The 20,890-nt window shown below is 33.5% G+C and overlaps 1 protein-coding gene across 2 annotated transcripts in view; it reads left to right on the top strand.

Annotated features, from left to right (window-relative positions):
- Window positions 1-2,854: 2,854 nt before the first annotated feature.
- The window catches only part of LOC115212241 (hornerin), a 69,538-nt gene continuing 51,502 nt past the window's right edge, over window positions 2,855-20,890 (top strand). For both annotated transcript variants that reach the window (XM_029781080.2, XM_036502962.1), the window contains exons 1-2: window positions 2,855-2,987; window positions 15,596-15,846. In XM_029781080.2, the coding sequence (XP_029636940.1) occupies window positions 15,608-15,846 (239 nt within the window). In that variant the 5' untranslated portion in view covers window positions 2,855-2,987; window positions 15,596-15,607. The remainder of the gene's footprint in view (window positions 2,988-15,595; window positions 15,847-20,890) is intronic.

Raw genomic sequence — 20,890 nt, 5'->3', positions numbered from 1 at the left:
AGTCGATTAGATTCACCCCAGTATGTAACTGGTACTTAATTTATCGATCCCGAAAGGATGAAAGGTAAAGTCGACCTCAGCGGAATTTGAACTCAGAACATAAAGACAGATGAAATACTGCTAGGCATTTCGCCCAGCGTGCTAACGTTTCTGCCAGCTTGCCTCTTTACAGGAGTATTAAGATTGACAGACTGTCTAATCAGTATCAAGTTAGTATGGCAGTGTTAATGAGTCAGTGGTATGACCAAAAACTCTCAAGCATGAAAAAGTCGTTGTCAGCCATGAACTACAGTTTCCTATTTTCATCCTTAACCCTTTTGATATCAAGCCTCTACAGACTTCCTCTAATTTAATGGTATAAAAACATGCCCATTTTAAAGTGTTCTTATGAAAATTAAAACCTTTCATCGTAATTTTACATTTGTTCTCTCTTTTTTTTTATGTTTTAAATAATAATCTGATAACAAAGAAGCTGGCTATTATAAGATCCCAACAAATTCTTGATTATTTTCAAGATTAATAAAGATTATTTCATTAAGAAAAAGTTATACACTACAACAAGCATTAATTGCAGTCTTTTTTTCCAATATTTGCTCTCTGAAGGTATTTTCATTCTCATGTGTATTTCCAATACTTGAAGTACAAACCTTTCAAGTTACCTAATAATTACAACTGCATATTCATTCCAAGGATCTTGTTTAAAAGGCCATTGAGTGGTGGAGTTAGTGTCAACTTATTGAAATACTTCATGTTACAAGTTCTTACCCTTAAATCAGTGGTGAAAATTCCTATGGGGCAAAGATTTACTTTTTCACTGAAGAGATTTAGTAACTTGAACTTGGGACAAATGAAACAGTCTAAAAAAAAAAATCTGAGTTGACTATAATTAAAACAGTGTTATAAATTTAACTAAGAAAGTGAGAAATACAGGCAGAAGAATAGAAACTGTATCAAGAAACTCCTTCTATCATTAGCAAATTCAGAAAACTTGGCATAGAATTAATGGAAAATATTTATTTAGAGCATCCAACCAAGTCAACTTACTGCAATCTGCAACTTGTGGGCAACAAATTGTCCACTGAGATTTTTTTATTTTTATTTTTGAATTCTCATCCATTATTCTATGCTTTATGAGTGGAATTGTTTTTGTTAAAGCAATGTTTTTATTTCATTTTATTCAAGGCTCTCCTTCAGGTTAGTAGTTAAATAACTTACTTGAAAGTATCTTGCTTCTATAACATCTGATAGATTAGTTAAAACAATGCTATATATGATACATCAGCCAAATTAAAGCAACATCTATGCAGATGTTATCACTTTTCACTTCTTATTAAGGATAGGAATGAAATAATTTCTGGCCTAATGCACAAATTTCCTTCACAAAAGAATACTGTTCACATCCTTCAGTGGTTGATGGTGCACAAATAATCAAGAATGTATGTAAAAAATTCAATTTGATTGAGTGAGAGAGATTTACTCATCAATAACCATAGGTGTCCTGTATTTTCTGCCTTTCTCTGTATTGTCTGTAGGTACTATATTGGTGCTATGATAGTTTGTGCTCCTCTGCCCCCACAATTTGAATATCACTTACTCAAATCATTTCACTCCTCTTGGCATCCCTTCTAACCCCTTGTAAAGTTCCTTACTAAATTACTTGTCCTATCAGATATTCCTAGAACTCTCAATTTTGTTGTGAAATTTAATTATGTGACAAACTGGGAATCAATAGTTACAGCAATATTTCTACAATTTTCTTCTCTTTAACAACATTTTACCACAATTTTTTAATGTCTTCATGAATTGAGAATGTTTTCAGTATAGGACCTCTTATTTCATATCTAATGTTTCAAGAAATCTTGTCATTTAGTAAAGCATAAAGATGATATAACCAAATACATACTACTTCACATTTTGTCAGCCCAAGGCTTGTCTCTGAGAATTATTCCTGAATTTGGCTTTTTACCTAGTGTGGATGCAAACAGAAAATAAATACACCCTGCAGGCATATAATAAACCCAAATATTTGTCAAGATTTTGTCTCTAGGAATTATGCGTGCCTTTGGTTTAGATTACCTAATTTTGGGACAAATAGGAAATATACTCTACAAACATATAAAGTATAGTTTTATAGGCGAATTTTTACGTAACTCTCAATGCAAAATTATTTCTAACATTCAACAGCAAATTCCATCGTATCAATAAGAGATTCTGTTTCGGTCAATGATTGAAGCTATTTATCTGCACTTATGCTTTTAATACCCTTGGTGAATTAATAAGTGCTTTATATTTGGATCAGTATTTCTTTACGAAACCCTATACACCAACATTTGTTAGTCACAACTACAAATTAAATATTTATCATATTTTTCTCATTTAGAACATGGCTACAAGTAATTGTTTGAAAATTGCTTACGTAGATCATTAAAACACCTAAATGTTCTATATCAAAAATAACCCCCAGAAAATGCCTTATAAAATCATAGCATTTATTTTGTATCTCATGCAAAATTAATAAATTACACATTGTCAGATTCCAAATAAAATAACACATGTAAAATGTTTTGATGTAAATACTAAATCGAGTATTGAGAAAATATAATTTAAATTAAGATTTAGTGCGCTAAATAAAAAAAAATTTAAAATGTAAAACAAATTTTTCGTGGGCAAGGGAGCATTTAGCTTTTCTCTTTCTGCTTGGTTTAGATATTTATGAATGTATAATCACATTTCGAGTAAAATAATCCATATTTTTATAAATAATGTTAGATTATTTATTTTAATCGATAAATAAGTAAACAGTCAGTGTCTGCAAGGTAACAGATGGCAAAAAGAATAAAAAACATATTTTTTGTAGTTATGATAGTGATTACTGCAAAATAAGCGCTCCCCCTCAACTTCAGCTACGCCATTATTAGTGAGTGGCTGCTTTATCGCTTTTACACATTTGATTTCTTCATTTTTAGTTAAAATTAATGAAGTAATTGGTAAGTATTTCTTTGATAAACACGTATTTTAACTTCTACAAAATATTTATGCTGAAAAGTAGGTGTTTATTGTTTTCATTTTGTAACAATGTTTAATTTCTTCAGAGTATATCTCCCCTCTTCTTTTATCCGTCCCTCGCCTCTGTATTTCCGTCACAAAGAAACGTAGTGTTGCAGCTATCAACATGTACATCTATGTATATGTATGTTTTGTTGAAATTTTGGATTTAATTTAGCTTTGTGACTCCCTACGTCACTATCCTTTGTTAAAGATATATTCACACCAATCCATGTTCGCTTTTATTGTTTAATCTAGAAATTCAATGTATAAATCGTTCCTTTTTATTCTCATACCTCTCGTCGAAGTAACTGTCCTCCACGTTGCCAAGCTACTTCCTTCTCTATATCTATTTAAAGTATGTAATATTGATACTGTTTAACTCTTTCACATATGAAAAAAAATGAGTATTATATATATATATGGGTGTATAAAGCAGCGTCTTTCAGACTAATCGCTTGCGTTCATAAAAGTCGAACAATTTAATACTGCATTCTCTTGAATATATAAATGTTTCAAGAGAAATTTACTTATGTTCCCATTTTGGTACATGTATTAATGCGACAGAACCTGACTTTTAATTAAAAAACAAACAAAAAAACTCTCATCTATCTATTAAATTGTGTTTGATACTTTGTGTGTGTGTCTATATATATATATATATATATATATATATATCGACGTACAGTATTTCCGAATTGCTATATCCAAAATAAATAACACTCTTAAACTGTAGGATATAGATAGAATTATAAGTTCATATATAGTTCCTGTCCGGAAACTAAAGTATGTATGTGTATATATATATATATTATATATATATATACATACATACTCTTTGTGTTAATATATATACATACATACTCTTTGTGTTAATATATATATATATATATATATATACATACATACATACTCTTTGTGTTAATTGGTAATTCTTAAGGCAGTGCCCCAACATGGTTTTAGTTATGGTGGCTCAAACAAACTAAAGACCATACATGTGACCTGCTGGTTGGTACTCGATTTGGTCTAGTAATAGTTGAAAAGTCTGTTAACTAAATTTGGCTTTTTTTTTTATTGTCCCTTTGATAAAATGTAAAAATTAGAATTAACTCGTGACCATTTCCTTTCTTTTATAGATCTAAAAGGATTTTTTTTTTATCATTTTGATTGCAATACAATTTTCTGCGTAGTTTCTTAAAAATTGCCTTTTTGTCCAGTTTTTAAAATGCCGTTTATAAACTGCAAAAAAAAAAAAAAAATTAACTCTCGTGCAACTTTGATTTAAGAATTTAATAAATTGTGACTTTAATTGGGAATAGGAGCATAACAGTGATAAACATATTTATCAAAAATTTCTTCTATAATATATTAGTAGCCATCAAATATGTGTATCCTAACGGTTCCTTAGTGCGATCTTTGCTGCATGTTGGCTTTTTTAAAAGATCAATTTGCAGATTAAGTCTGTTTTGGGGACTAATGCAGTTTCGTACTCCTTGAAAAATGCGTTTTTATGAAAAAAAAATTTCGGATCATTACGTTTTAGATATCGGAGATTAAGAATATGCACACAAAAAAAGCCCCCCCCCTTAAAATTTTGAACTTTTTGGAAATTTTTTCTCTATGTTTTAGGTGACGGAGATATTCCAAATACGCAAGAAACCAAGCTTTCAAAATTTTAAATTCAATAAGCATATAGATATGTGTATAAAGAGATAGTGAGAATTTACAAAAAAAAAAAAAAAAAGACGAAGACAGGTGTGTAAACAACAAACAGATGTATTAGTTTAACGCTCGGAAAGCTAGAAAGTATTTTACGTTTCGAGCCTATGTTCTTCAACAGAAAGGAACATAGAAATAAACAGGGAGAGAAAATAAAAAAAAAAGAGATAGATAAATATGAATGTCTTCCTGGGGCTAAAAACAACAGTAACAGTCTTCCAGAGGACCTTCACATTTAGTTGACAAATATATTTTTTGAATAAACGGACAGGGATAAATAGATAGACAGTTAAATAAATTATGGCGGGGTGGGATGGTGGTGGAAGAGGTGGGGTGAAATTTCAAAAAAACCCATTTTATTTGCGTATTCGTAGGAATCCGAAAAAATCTTGGTTAATGTTGACATTATTACCCGGAAACAAAATTTAAAAAAAAATTTAAATAGTGCAACGGGTGTAAAAAAAAAAGTGTAGGAAACCAGTATGAAAACAAAAATGCCCCAAAAGTAGCGGGGATGGGGAGAGGCCTTCGGAAAATTCACAAGATCCGCTGTTTTTCCCTCATAACTTTTTAGGAAAATGGATTTTTTTTTTAATGAAATTTTATATAAATATCTTTCAAACGGTATAGATTACGATTATAAAGAAATCTGTGGAGAAAATCTTTTCCGGACTGGGGGACTTCAGAAAATTCACAAGATCCAGTGTTTTTCCCACGTAACTTTGAGGAAAATATAATTCTTTTGAAATCACAAATTAGGCTTTTCCGCAAGATCTTGGACGCTAAACATCTCTTTGAAAGGTTCGGGTCCTTCTACTATACATACATATATATATATATATAAACACACACACACATCTCTCTCTCTATTAGAAGTAAGGACCCGAACCCTTCAAAGGAATGTTTAGCATCTCTGTTCCTGAGGAAAGGCCTAATTTGTGATTTCAAAAGGATCATATTTTCCTCAAAATTACGAGGGAAAAATTCGGGTCTTGTGAATATTCCAAATTCCTCCCCCCCCGCCCCGTTGCTTTCCGCACATTTTTGTTTTCAGATTCGTTTCCTATGTGGGTGTGAAGTAGAAAGAAATATCCATTTTCCAAAGTCTTCTCTCCACCCCTTTGGAAAAGATTTTCCCCACAAATTTTTTTATAATCATCTATACGGTTTGAAAAGTATTTATATAAAATTTCATTTAAAAAAACCCATTTATGAGGGTAAAACATTGGATCCTTTAAATTTTCTGAAGTTTTGTTTTCATGTTCGTTTCCTACACCTTTTTTCACACCTGTTGCACTATTTTTTTTTCAATTTCGTTTCCGGGTAATAATGTTGGCATTTAACCAAAATTTTTTCCAAAAAATGCATTTTCCAAGGAGAGGTGCAAAACTGCATTAGCCCCTGTTTTTATTTTTTTTATTAGTTAGATTTTTACTTTTAATTTGTTATTATAATCCCCCCCCCCCCCCAAAAAAAAAACTAGACTTGGCAAATATTCAGAAAATGTAGGCATCAATTCTTATTAACTGAGCAAGGCTTGTTCCAGTTGGAAAATTACCGGCTGCAACATAGTATTTACATACAGGTCATTAGTCATTACGAATTAAATTAAGCTTGGTAAATATTTTGGGTGGTTAGATGGTGATTGTTATGAAATAGATTGAAAATAAATTTGCTTATATGTTGACCTGAACAAAGAGCTCCATCCGAAACGTTTGTTTTGAAACCGGCTTATAACATCTGGTTACTCTAATATTGTTGCTTGTCCTTGGCGGCTATAACCTACAACTTTCGTTCCTCATTTAGTGCCAATTTATGGTGTTAACATCCTTGAAAGAAGCATGAATACTACATCTCATTTCTCTGTTTTTATTTCCTTAAATTACCGTGTTGTACTACCTAAAACAATTCAGTGATGTCTTAATGAACAGGACTAACTTTCGGTTCCTTGAATTAATCTCTGTATGTCATATTTAATTTGCAATATGCTGTTACACTTCCAGTGTAAATATATTTGATAATCATCATTTACTTGCAGCAAATTGACAGTTGTTACTGTCAGACAGAATGCTTTGCAATAGTTGTTCTTTCTGAGCTTAAATCTCATTGAGGTCAACTTTGCCAGTCATCTTTGTTGAAGTTGATAGAAAAATACCAATCCAAGGCAGTAGATTCATGAAACTAAGGAATTAGACCAATGTTTTGCAGCACTTGCTTTGACTTTGGATAAATCCCATCACAGCTTATTTGGAAACAGTCCACTTCTGTTGCAAATATTCAGACTGTTTTCTGAATACCTTCATCCTTCCCATGAATCTCAGAGGCTCTGTAATGTGTCATGGGCACTGTCTTCTCTCTGAGCTGAATGATGAAAAATATACAAGGGGTTTTACTTTCTAAATACGAGCCAATGAGAAAACTCCTATGTGTCTCACTGAAAGCGTGGATTAATGCTGGTCACCAATTAGTAAATTAACATTTGTGGAAAGTGTACAGTTCTTGCAACCAATATTTTCAGATAGCCCAAAATGTATGGTCTTGTCATTTGTTCCCGTTTAGGTCTCTATCATCTAGTGATACTGACAGTATTTACTTGCGTGAAGTACTTGTATTATGAAAAATATTGTGATTTTTCTCACTAAAACATGAAAAATCACCATTTAATGCTCCTCGATATAGATTTATCAGTTACCACGTAGTGACTAGATCATTTGCCAGAGTAGACATTTTTGAAAAGTGTACTGATACACTATTGTTTTTATTCATTAAGTGAACAATTATTGTAATGCAAGTATGTTATGTTATCTTTTTGAAAGGAAGTTGCCAGATCTCAGCTGTATGTAAAATCATGCAGTGATTATTGTATTGATATTGTTGTAAAGATAGGATTGTTGCACTTTGGACCACAAAGTTAAATGTCTTTCTACTGAAGAATTAATTTTAATTTTTTATTTGTTTGTTTGCTTGAAGAGCACTATATTTTGTACCTTCTAAAGCAATTTGACTAGCTGTGTGCTGTTTTTGAGTTGTATCTCAAATAGGAAATCAGAAAAATTTTCTCTTTGAAATATTTTACTTCACCTGAAGTAAAAAGTAAAACAAAAAATATTTAACTGCTTTTCAGTAAAAAATCACCTGTATTTTTTTCACTTTCTATGCTCGTAGTTGTGGGATGTTGGTATGCATTTTTTGTTTCTTGAGCACACATTTCTATTATTATTATTATTATTGAATCGTTAGCACACTGGGCAAAATGCTTAGCAGCATTTCGACCATCTTTACAGTTTGAGTTCAAATTCTGCTGAGGTTGACTTTGCCTTCATTCTTTTGGGATTGATAAAATAAGTACCAGTTGAAGACTGGGGTCAAAGTAATCAACTTACCTTACCCTCAGAATTATTGGCTTTATGCCAAAATTTTAAACCATTATTATTATTGGGTGAGAGAGCAGTGCATGCCTTCAAAGTGACACTGGGATACAAATATACAAAGCCATCATGACTATCTGCCTGATAAGGATACACAAGCACATGCATCATAGCCATGTGTGCAACATGATGAGCTCATATCAAGATAGACAATTCATGATCTTGCAAGTGGGGCCCATTTAGAATTTTCTTCAGATTGAGTAGCCCATCTTGTGCAAAAGGGTTATTTAAGGATGATAAACAAAACATTCATGTTTCCAGGAGTGAACTATTCAAGCCCCAAAGAATTTCTCTCAAAACATGGCTGTGATGTTCCCTTACTACTCCTGCTCATGATCAGAGATGCACATATCAGCTATTAAGGGACAATTTCAACAGATTACGGTCAAGCAACTGACAAGCAAACCTATGGTATTGAGCAGAATATTTGCTGTAGCCTAACTTTTACATCAAGAGAAAACGTTTACTTGATAACACTTCCAATCAGTTAAGATCAGAAGCCATGAGTGCCATGCCTGGTATTGAATCAGAGCAATTACTGTTCATTCACATCTTGGAATGCTTTATAGGAATACTAGCATTATGACCCGTCGTTGCTGGGTCATAGTGCTAGTGCATGTATATATGTATATATATATGTGTACATATTACATGTACATCTATATATATACATCTACACATAAAATACAAAATACAAAGTTATATCTAGATATCACTAGTGATAACAATACTCAAAATATATAACAGACTGGAATTGTAGGCCCGTCTCTTGCAATTTCGATCAATTGTATCTTGTCCTCCCTCTTGTATAGAAGTGTGGCTACAATCCAGCCTACCTCTACTTCTGGGGGAACATTTTTAATTTTTATCTGGGAGGTCCTATGTTTTTGCTTCACTTTTAGCACGTAATACTGAAATAGTGGAGAGGATATGATATTGCTATGGGCTCGCCCTAGGCAAGAAGTTGAACATTTTTTTTTGCCGATGACACTCTCCAGACCTTAAGTAAGGCATATGTAAAATTTGAATGAAATTGGTTGTGTAGTTCTCAAGTTTTAGGGAAACACACAGACAGACAGACAGGCACACATTCTCAGTTTTATATATAGATTAAATCAATCCCAATACTTAATTGGCACTTCATTTTATTAATCCTGGAAAGAAGTCAAAGTTGAACTCGAGACATAAAAGGCCGAAACTAAATACCACAGATGTTTTGTTCTGCCAATCCACTCAGAACTGTGTAATCAAAGATATTAAACAAGTCTCATCTATTTAGCTCTCACATTTACTTATGTTTCTATTTACCATGTTCTTTCATCTCTAGAGAGAAAAGGAATGAGGAGACTTCTATGTGGTCACTTAATTTATTAGAAATCTTAACCAAATTCTAATCATCTTCTTTGTTTCAGATGCCATGTGCCACTGTAGTCTTTGATTCACAAAAACAATAATTTTTCATTTAATGTAGCCTAAAAGTAAAAGAATAAATCAACATTAGCCACTAATTAAAACTCTAATAAAATGAATCTGAAACAAACAAAAAAAAAACTTTCACACTGAAAGTCATCATCATCATTTAATGTCCGTTGTCTATGTTGGCATGGGTTGGACAGTTTGACCAGGGCTGGCGAGCTGAGGGGCTGCACTAGACTCCAGTCTTATTTGGCATGATTTCTACAGCTGGAGCCCCTTTCTAATGCCAAATCATCATCATCGTTTAATGTCCGCTTTCCATGCTGGCATGGGTTTGACAGGGCTGGCAAGCCAGAAGGCTGCACCAAACTCCAATCTGATCTGGCAAAGTTTCTAAAGCTGGATGCCCTTCCTAACGCACTGGCAATGACCACACTCAAATGGTGTTTTTTATGTGCCACCGGCACAGGAGCCAGTCAGCAGCCCTGGTAACGATCATACTCGAATGGTGCTTTTAACGTTCCACTGGCATAGGTGCCAATCAGGCGGTACTGTCATCAGCTACAACAACGATTTCACTGAGGGCTGGCAAGCCAGAAGGCTGCACCAGGCTCCAATCTGATCTGGCAAAGATTCTACAGCTGGATGTCCTTCCTAACACCAACCACTCCGAGAGTGTATTGGGTGCTTTTATGTGCCACATGCACAAAGGCTAGTCAGGCGGTACTGGTATTGGCCACACTCAAATGATGCATTTTGCATGCCACCTGCACAGAAGCCAGTCTGGCAGCACTGGCAACAACCACGCTCGAATGGTGTTTTTACTTGCCACCGGCCCAGGAGCCAGTCAGCAACGGTCATGCTTGAATGGTGCTTTTAATGTTCTACTAGAATGGGTGCCAATCAGGCGGTACTGTCATCAGCTATGACAACAATTTCACTTGCCTCACAAGCGTAGTTTATTGCCCAATGATTGAAGGGTACTCTTAAATGGGCTGGTTATACAACACTTTTATGGGCCACGGTTATGGTTTCATTTGGCTTGCCAGGTCTTCTCAAGCACAGCATATCTCCAAAGATCTCGGTCACTTGTCATTGCCTCGGTGAGGCCTAATGTTTGAAGGTTGTGCTTCACCACCTCATCCCAAGTCTTCCTGGGTCTGCCTCTTCCACAGGTTCCCTCAACTTTTAGGGTGTGACACTTTTTCAACAGCTGTCCTCATCCATGCAAACCACATTTGATGCTTAAGTCCAACTTTTCTCACAAGGTGCTTACACTCTGTCGTGTATGCACACTGACATTATACATCCAGCGGAGCATACTGGCTTCATTCCTTGCAAGCTTATGCATGGCCTCAGCAGTCACGGCCCATGTTTCACTGCCATGTAGCATGGCTGTTTGCACACATGCATCATACAGTCTACCTTTTACTCTGAGCGAGAGGCCCTTTGTCACCAGCAGAGGTAGGAGCTCTCTGAACTTCGCCCAAGCTATTCTTATTCTAGCAGCTCCACTTTCAGAGCATCCACCCCCACTACTGATTTGTAACTGACTAGGTAACAGATGCTATCTACTACTTGTAGTTTTTTCCTCCTGGAATGTGACGGAAGCTGTTCTCTGCACATTTTCAGTGTTTAGTGCTCCTGAGCATTTGCCACACACAAAAACTATCTTCCCAGTTAGCTTTCCTTACATATTGCACCTCTTATGTGTCCATAGCTTACACTGGGTAAATCTTACGCCTTTTCTACAGATCGAGCAGGGCCATCTGCCTGAAGGGAAGACAAACCACAAATCCCTCAAATTGTTTATATATTGAAGAATTGGCTGGACCTTTCAGCATCTCTGAGAATTAGTGTTGTACATAATTAATACTGATGATCTAATTGAAAGGAATCATTGTGTAAATTTACAGAATATTTGCACCATGACAGTTGATATTTGAAGTAGTATTAAGCAAGTCTCTTTCATCATTTGGGATTGCTATACTGAACCAATGCATTTGATGAATTACCAAGCATGCTCAGATAGTAAAGCTTGGAGCTGTTGTATATGCAGGCATTAATCAAAATATTGAACAAGATTCTTTCTTCTTTGGATCTCATAATCCCACTGTCATCAACATTATTGTATTGTCAACTTTCCATGCTTGCTTCGGTCAGATTTTCTATGGTTAGATGGCCCTCCTGTCACCAACCCTCACCTGTTACCTAGCAAAATAATATTTTTCACAGAGGGCTAAAAACGAATATCATATATATGATGGTAATGTTTACAGCCATCATATGTTGAGACAAATACAAACACACACACATACACAACAAGCTTCTTTCTGTTTCTGTCTACTTAATCCACTCACAAGGGTTTGGTCAACCAAGGGCTACAGTAGAAGACACTTGCCCGAGATGCCATGCTGTGGGATTGGCTTCCAAACCACATGGTTGAGAAGCAAGCTTGCAAAGATTATCTATTGACAGCATTCTGCAAATAATTTCTTGTGTGGCATGTCAATGTTTATTCAGAAGTAATAGTTAACAGGTACAACTATTTCAGAGTTGTTTCATTTTATTATCAAGTTTCTGATTAATATCAATTTTTGCAATGTTCTCTCATTTTTTATTATAACAAATATTACAATAAAAAGTGATGGTCATGACTGAAATGCTTTTGCTCAAAGTATGCTTGATCTGTGCTAACTTTGTGGCAAACTATGATTTTTCATATTCAGAAGATCTCTTTCTCACTTTTCTTTTTGTGGAGAGCGGGAGTGGGATTAAGTTACAATATTCATTCTTTTTCTGAGCACCTTAGTAATGTGAATGAAATTAGCACATAAAAAGCACCATCTGAATGTGGTCGATGCCAGGTCTGCCTGACTGGCTCCCGTGCCAGTGGCACGTAAAAAGCACCAACTGATCATCGCTGATGCCAGTACCCTGTGACTGGCTCTTGTGCTGGTGGCACGTAAAAAGCAACATCCAAAAATGATCGATGCCAGTCCTGTCTGACTGGTTCCTGTGCTGGTGGCACATAAAAAGCACCCACCACATCTCAGAATGGTTGGCGTTAGGAAGAGTATCCAGCTGTAGAAACATTGCCAGATCAGATTAGAGCTTGGTGCAGCCACTAGCTCTCCAGACCTCACTCAAACTGTTCAACCTGTGTCAGCATGGAAAGCAGACGTTAAACAATGATGATGATGATGACATGAGGATCAAAACTGGCCCTGTTGAAATGGTGTATGCATTTCATAATGAAACATGAGTAGTCATCTTTATCATTCCCCCTATATTATCAATTCTAAACTCTTGCCCACTCTTACTATAGCTACCACAATTATTTTTACATCTCCTTTCTTTTATTATCAGATGATGCACTCTTTGTAGCATATATTTCCTCAGGTTTTGTTTTTCTCTCTGCTTTTAACCATTGCATCTTCCTCATAATCATGTCTGATTTTTCTATGTTGACACGGATTAGATGGGTGTCAATGCCTCTCCACTCATTGCATCCTTCCTATCAATCGTTTTACAGTGTAAACTGGATACATTTTGTGTAACCAGTATTGTTTTACAAAAGGACTAAAAGAGAACACTCTACTGTCAGGTTTTTATTGGGAGTAGACAAAGTTATTTGTGTAAGGCCTGCATGGTCCACATTCTCTCAATTTATTCTTTCTCCTTTTTGACTGAGTTTTTACAATTGAACACCCTTAATTGTAATCAATCACTCTATTTAAAGGTTTCACGGTTAAAGGATCAACATAAAAAATGACAGTATGCAATACCATCAGACATTACTTTTGGTCTTTAATAATTTAAGGAAACAAAAGAATGCTTTAGCCATTTGAGAATGCACAAAGACTTACATTCATTTTTTGCATTTCAACATGCTGTCAGTAACTAGATAACAGAAGTGTGGTGAAGTTTTTTGACAGTAGACAATACTATTTAAGATTTAAAGGTAAAGTTAATGTTGCGGACTTTTAGATCATGTTTCACTTTCAACATGCAGTCTCAAATCAAGTCTTTTAAAAAATGCTTTCTGGAAGTTTTTTATGAAGGATAACTTCGTGATATAGTTTAGAATCATGTAATGGTTTTGCTTGGTAAAACTTAACCAATGTTTATATTGGCATTTCCTATCATATTACTGAAATATTGATACCGTTGCATTGCACTAAAAGAACTTACTCTATCAGATCTTTCATGTGATGTTTCTATGATACAGCTGCATTATTCCAGAATGGAACAACAATGTTGTTTTTGTTTTCTACTTTGGCTCTTTCATATTGCATCATCTATTATTATTCCTAGTGAATTTCTGGAGTACCAAAATCTTACTACATAGGCAATACATGATTTGAGAAATTTGGTGGCATACAAATTTAAATAACATTTTTTATGGTTAATATTTAACAATTTGATGTTGATTATGAATATCATAATCAACATCAAATTAAAATATGATTCAGTCAAGAACAAATGTTCTGTTCATTTGGAAAATATGCCTCTGTTGGCAATTAAAGGTCCTTTCCTAGTAAATGACATTGTATGATACAACAATGTTATATGGTAGTGAGTCATGGGCCCTGACTGCAGATAACATGCAAAGACTAGAGAGGAATGATGTTAGTGTGCACGAACAACAAAGTGCAAATGAACTGAGAGAAAATTTAGACATAAAAAGAATCAGATGTAGTGAGCAAAAGAGAAGACTGCACTGGTTAGGTCACATAATGAATGTGGATGAGGACAATTGCATAAAGAAGTGCCAATCATTTAAAGTGGAGGGAACTCATGGAAGAAGGAAACTGAGGAAGAGATGGGACGAAGTATTGATGGCTAATTTCAAGATGCTGAGATTTTCATCAGAGATGACAAAGAACAGATGATTGGTATTTTGCTGTCCTCAAGGCCTGTACATTACAGCTAAAATAAGATCCTAAAACCACTCAATTATGCTTGCACATGTGGGGCCCTGTCTATCTACTCTCTCTTTTCTCTCTGAAATGTCACCCCCCCCCCTCATTTTCACCCCTCTCCATCCATGGCACTACTGTACTTGCCTGAGAGCAGGCAGAATTGGTACATATTACATACTCTCTCCTCTCAGAAACATTTCCATTTTTCATTGCATTCCTTATCCTGGCTTACACTATTTCTGTCAATCACCCCTTTGCTATCCCTTCAGCCACTGCTCTCACTTCCCTCTGCTATACCCCATTCTGAACACTTATCTGCAACCATTCTTAATACCCTCTCATATCTAATGTCATGCCCCACTTGTTATAGCACCTTATGTACCTCTGTATCTCCTTTCTTACTCTCTACACACTGGCATTTCCTATCCTCTGCATCTCCATCCTTACTCATCATCTATACCCCATCGTTCACTACATTGACCTCTATCTCTACCTGTTTTCTTGTACCTCACAGTCTTATGAAAGCATCCATTCTTATCTCCCATTATCTGCTGTCCATATCCTCTCTTATGCTCATTTTGTTTGTTTCGAGTTTGCTCTAGTACCTGTCACTACCTTCTTTTTTATCTCTTTCAGTTGTATATCTCCTCAATAACAAGGCAGCTGTGTTTATCTTTCTATCATACTTTTGTGTTAGCAACAGGAAATGCATCTAGCTACCTCAATATATTCATCTAACTCATGCTTGCATGGAAAAATGAACTTAAAGATATGAGAAATATGTCAACTTACTTTAATACTACAGCTGAAGTCAACTTTTCCTAACATTCTTTTGTGGTCAATAAAATGATTAGTCAAGTATTTTTACCAGTGGTATTGACTAACCCATCCTCTGCAACGTAGAAAGAATATTATTGCAACCTAAAAAGTTTGTCTTGATTCTTTTTTTATTACATGTATTTGAATTAGGAAACACATTGTCATTTATCTCTGCAATTGTTCATATATTGAACCATTATTTTGAACTGACAAATTTTTTACTTTATTTATCTTCATAAATAGATATCTTGAAAAATGAATCAATACCCAGGATTTGTTCCTATGATGGTGCCTCCACCATACATGATGGCTGTTCCAATGGCTCCAGGCATGCCTCCACCTCCTCCACCTGGACAGCCACTACTTGCTGGTGCACCTGCTGCAACTCTTATCCCTACTTCAACCCCGCCAGCAGTTGCTGCTTTGCCAGGGCATCCAGCTCATGCAGCTGGTCATGTTCGCAAACGAACTTATGAAGAGACTCGGCGGGAAAGGTAAAGAAGACATTTCTTTTAATTTTTGCTCCTTTCCTGTTGCTGGACCTTGGTTGTAATTTTGTCTCTTACCTATTTCATTTTATTCAAATATTTCATTTCATTTTCATTTTATTTGAATTGGAAAATTGTTTTTAAATTTTGGCAAAATATTATATATAAACATTTGTGAATAAATTGTCAAATATTTATTTTGTATTTTAAGTTACAAGTGAAATTTATGAATTTTCATTTAATAACTATTTGGCCAAAGTTGGGGTATTTGTATTTAACATTTCTAATGTTTCTTTTATGAGATTTATCTCTTCTAAACTCCACTTCCTAAATAATAATAATAATTATATATATGTATATATATATATAAGTAGCACAGAATTTATTTTTCATATTCTGGTGCTAGTGCAGTCATTGATAGATTCTGTTAGTCAATGTTTTGATTTCAGCCACCAATTTAGTACCATTGCTTTTCTTAAAAAACTAACTCAAAATTGTTTCCATTGTACTTCTTGTCATGAGTAGTTCTTATTTTCAGATTATTTTCCAGATCGTTGGCAAGTCGTCTTTGCTTTCAGGTTTTTTTTTAATATTAAACATAGAATTTACTAACAATTTGTCTTTTAAATGAAAATTAAAACCTAAATAGTATTTTTTAATAAAATATTACTTTGAGAAACTTAGAAGCACTTTAATAGGTTAATTCCAGCTTTGTTTGAATAATAGGTTCCTTTTCCTGCATTTTTTTTTGAAATAAATCAGATTATGTATTTTTAGTTTGTTTAAAAAATAGAAATATTTTTGAACTGCCCATCTAAAGAAAATTTTACTGATATGGTTTTTTTTTTCTTAAAAGAAAATAAAAAACGTCAATAGGGAAAATTAACATCCTGTATTTAGTAAGAAAATTGTCTCACCATAAATATTTTTGATAACTTTTATACTAGATTTATAAAATGAATGAATTTTCTAGAATTCATTTTTATTCATTTAAAACTAGTTTGCCATTTATGATAAGCATCTGAGAGGTATGAAATGTTCAAAGCTTGTAAGTGAAAAATTTTTAGAATAGTTATGGAATTATATTATATGTCAGTGTTAAATTTAAAATTTTATATTATTAAAGTGAGAAGGATATACTTATATACAATTGTTTCGTTTCATGTTTATTTTTGAGTTTATTTAGAGTTCGTGTATTACATAGATTCATATTGAGTATTACACCTTCGAATTTCAATAGCTTTTTTTAAAGGAGACAAAATAAAAAAAAAACATAGTATTAAACTAATAAATAACTATCATGCAAATTAACAAATTTTAGTTTCCTCATTTTAAGCTAAAAAATTAATCTTTAAGTAGATTTTTAAAAAATATTTTGGCATTTAGAATGTATCAAAGGATTCACATTATCAAGTTTATGTAATATTCAAAATTGATTTTTTTTTTTTTTCACATATGTATCTGTTCCTGTTATTACTTAGTTATTTTTGTAGTTCTGGGCTATATTCTTGATTTATCTCTACCAAGTTAAAAACTATGAGAGGGCTTTTTTGAGTTAGAAAGTATGGAATACTGTTGTTATTACAACTCAAAAAGTCCAATAAATTTGTATGTGGTTTCAGTTTATTGTGATTATTTTCTGTAATTACAGGTTGTTAAAATTTGTAACTATCATCTATTCTGAATACAATAATCTTCAATGAAGATTTGCCTCTTTATCCCTTTTGCCTACATTACACAATATTGGAAGATAACATGAATGTAAGGAAGTATCAATGTGTGTGTGTGTGTGTGTATGTATATATATATATATACACACACACACACATACACATTATTTAACTGTTGACTATGTAGTACTGGGATTTTGTTTTATTTACTATTAACATTTTATCTTTAATCATCACAAAATCTCTCTTTAATTAATGCTGTAAAGTTCTCACTCATTTTCACATACAGTGAAATGAAGTTGTCAGGGATGGTTGCTAAGATAGCCACTTAATAAGTAGATGAAGCAGGAAAATATTTTTTCATGACATGCTAAAAAGTGGAAGTTAAACGCTTCTGAAGATAATGGATTAAGAGTTAAGGAAGATCCATGTGAATTTTAACCTTGGGTTTCTAGGTAGTTGGATTGAATATGATGCAATCTGAGCCTTTGCCAGGACTATGAAATGCAAATGTTTTATTTCTCAGGATTTTAGATAACTTCTTGAATGAAAGCAAACATGTAACTTTAGTTTGTGTTTGTTGTTTACATTGTGAAAGCATCTAATATACTACAATCTGGTGAAGGAAAAAAAACGGTTTAGATTCCACACTTAGTGTGTAGGTGTGTGCTAAAAGTAAGGCTGTGAGCTATGTGAGGAATTATACAGATAGTTTTATATCAAGATATTATGTAACTTGCTTTTGTTTTGATTGGTTTCTATTGCTAAATTTGCAAGAGCCATTGTGGAATAAGCTGGATGTAAGGACCTTGAAGTAAATATGGTGAAAATGAAGTTGCTTTTCAATAGTACATATCACAAATTACAACAGAAAATGTAATCTTTTGGCTACAAGAAGAGAAAATAGAGGATCAGTAATATATAGGAACCAAAACTTTAGATGCACCTAGTTAATCATAATGATTTCAGTATGGATTGGATGAGTCATCATAGTTTTAGTCAATTCTACTCCAGAGTTACTGCCTGCTTAGACAGGTCAAAGGACCACATTTCACTCAGACATCCCATTTTTGGTATGGTTGCTCTTTCTAACATCAACTATTTTAAAGGTTTTGGGTGCATTTTATTGTTGCACCACTAATAGTGAGGTTGTCCTCACTACTATATTTTTTCTTTTTTCATTCAATATATTGTGGTTAGGAGGGTGAATAGAAGAAGGTAGAGAAGCAAGTGATTGTGGTGACAAGATGATAGAAGAGGAAGTTATGGAAGAGGCAGTACTGGAAAGAATAATGAAGGCGTCTAAAGGCAAGGTGTAAAGTGGAAGAGAGACATATAGTTTTCTTGCTGACAAACATAGCTGCAGTGATAACAGCTATGTTTGGTAACAAAGAGAGTAAGTGATGAATAGTTATAACATAGTACCAGTAATTAATAGTGCCAGTACGTATGAATTCCTAACCTAATTAATTCAATAAATTTGAAATTGGGATAACAGAGTGCTTAGCATATGAAGGAGATTGTAGTTTGAAATTTTTTTCTAAAATCTGAGATGCACTATATCAGGTGTGTTATATAATTAGTTTGGAAGATGGTAGAGAATGCAAAGAAACCGCAATGATTGAGTATGGTACTTTATTGTATAATTTTAAAGATTGGTTGAAGAATTTGTATATTGCAAATATTGGCTCATGTGTGCAGAGTGTATCAACATGCTAATATGAACAACACAAATATACTAGATGAAAAGGTAAAGTATTTAAAGTTGATCAGAGAGACTTGTTAATATAATTCCTATAGAATAGTGATTTGGAATTTCTGATGATACAGAATCAAGAAACCTGGAGAAATGCCATTAAACACTTATGTAGAAAAAGATAACATAAATGTTGGTAACGGTATTCAATGACAAGAAATCATTTTGACAGAATTTTTTCTTAAATAACAAACCATGACTTGACTGTGGCCTGCAGGATTAGACATTTCAGTGTATTTAACCTTCATAAAAAGAAAGGATATCTGATAGGATTTTTGTTCTAATATTGTCCTGTTTTGTTTACCTATTTAATATTTCTGCTGATAACATTCAAATAATTGCCAAATATATAACTAAAACCTGACAAACGACATTACCACTTTGTAGCTGTCTTCTCAACTTATTTTCTTTTTGATCTCAATTTAGTAATTACCAATAATTAAAACTTTTATTGTTTTGTGCATGCGTGTGTTAGAATTAATTTATTGTGGGGATTTTTTTTTTCTTTATTTGTATGTTACTGGTGTTGCCTTTTATTGCCATTTAATTTCAAAATGTTTTGTGAGCAGTTGATTGCAAATTGCAAAACTAACATTAAAAAATTCATGAGCTACATAAATAGCTATCGACATATTTTCTGTGAGTAGGTTATCTTAGTGACCTTGACATTAAAAATAGACAAGCTTTTTAGCAACATGGTGTTTATTTTAATAAATCTTCTTTAGAGGTTTTACTTCCCACCCTGTTGTCTTGATTTTGCCTCTAATATTCTTTTTTTTGTTTCAGCTGTTTAAATATATATTTAATATACTGAATAAATATTTTCAGTAAATTACTATCCAAACAGATGATGAGAATGGCAAGGGGTTAGGTGGGGAAATTGTGTCAGAAAAGGTAGTGATATTATTTTCAGACATCCAAGAATTGTTTTAACATTTTTGAATTACAAGTGCATGTTTTCACATTTCCAGTTATAACTCAAAGAAAATGACATTAAAAAAAAAAACTAAATACTTCCAAGTTATTTCCCAATTTTGCAATTATTTAATATCAAGAACTACAACTGTTTCTTCTAGATTTAAAAAAATGTTGGATAGCAGAAATTTTGTAATCTGTCTCACTGAGTAGGACACGTCTTTCTTTCTATCCACATTCTCTACACACGACTATTTTCTGAGAATCAGATGGAGTGAGACATGTATGAAGAAATATGTCACTCAGAACTGGAACAGAAGACCTACAGAGATTTAAAGATATGATTCACTACCAGATTTCTTCTATTTTTTATTATATTTGAAGATGGCATATTGCAAAATAGCTTCCTTTTATAGATAGGAATACAAAGTTTTATTCTCTATAATTCTATTATTGGTTTCAGTCATTGGATTGTGGCCATACTTTAAGAGTTTTTTAATACATGAACTCAAGGATTTATCTGTAAAAATAAATCTGGTACTTATTTTATCAAATTCTGTTGGCTGAACTGTTAAGTTACAAGACTGAAAGGACAAAACAATATTGATTTTTAGATCATTGTCATCATCATAATTTAACATCTGTTTTTTATGCAGACATAGGTTGTACATTTTGACAGGAGCCAACAAACCAGAGGACTGCACCAAGT

The sequence above is a fragment of the Octopus sinensis genome, linkage group LG5 (assembly GCF_006345805.1).
Source record: "Octopus sinensis linkage group LG5, ASM634580v1, whole genome shotgun sequence".
NCBI classification, from domain to species: Eukaryota; Metazoa; Mollusca; class Cephalopoda; order Octopoda; family Octopodidae; genus Octopus; species Octopus sinensis.
Note: the sequence above shows the minus strand (reverse complement) of the source record. Positions and strands in the feature narration are given on the sequence as shown.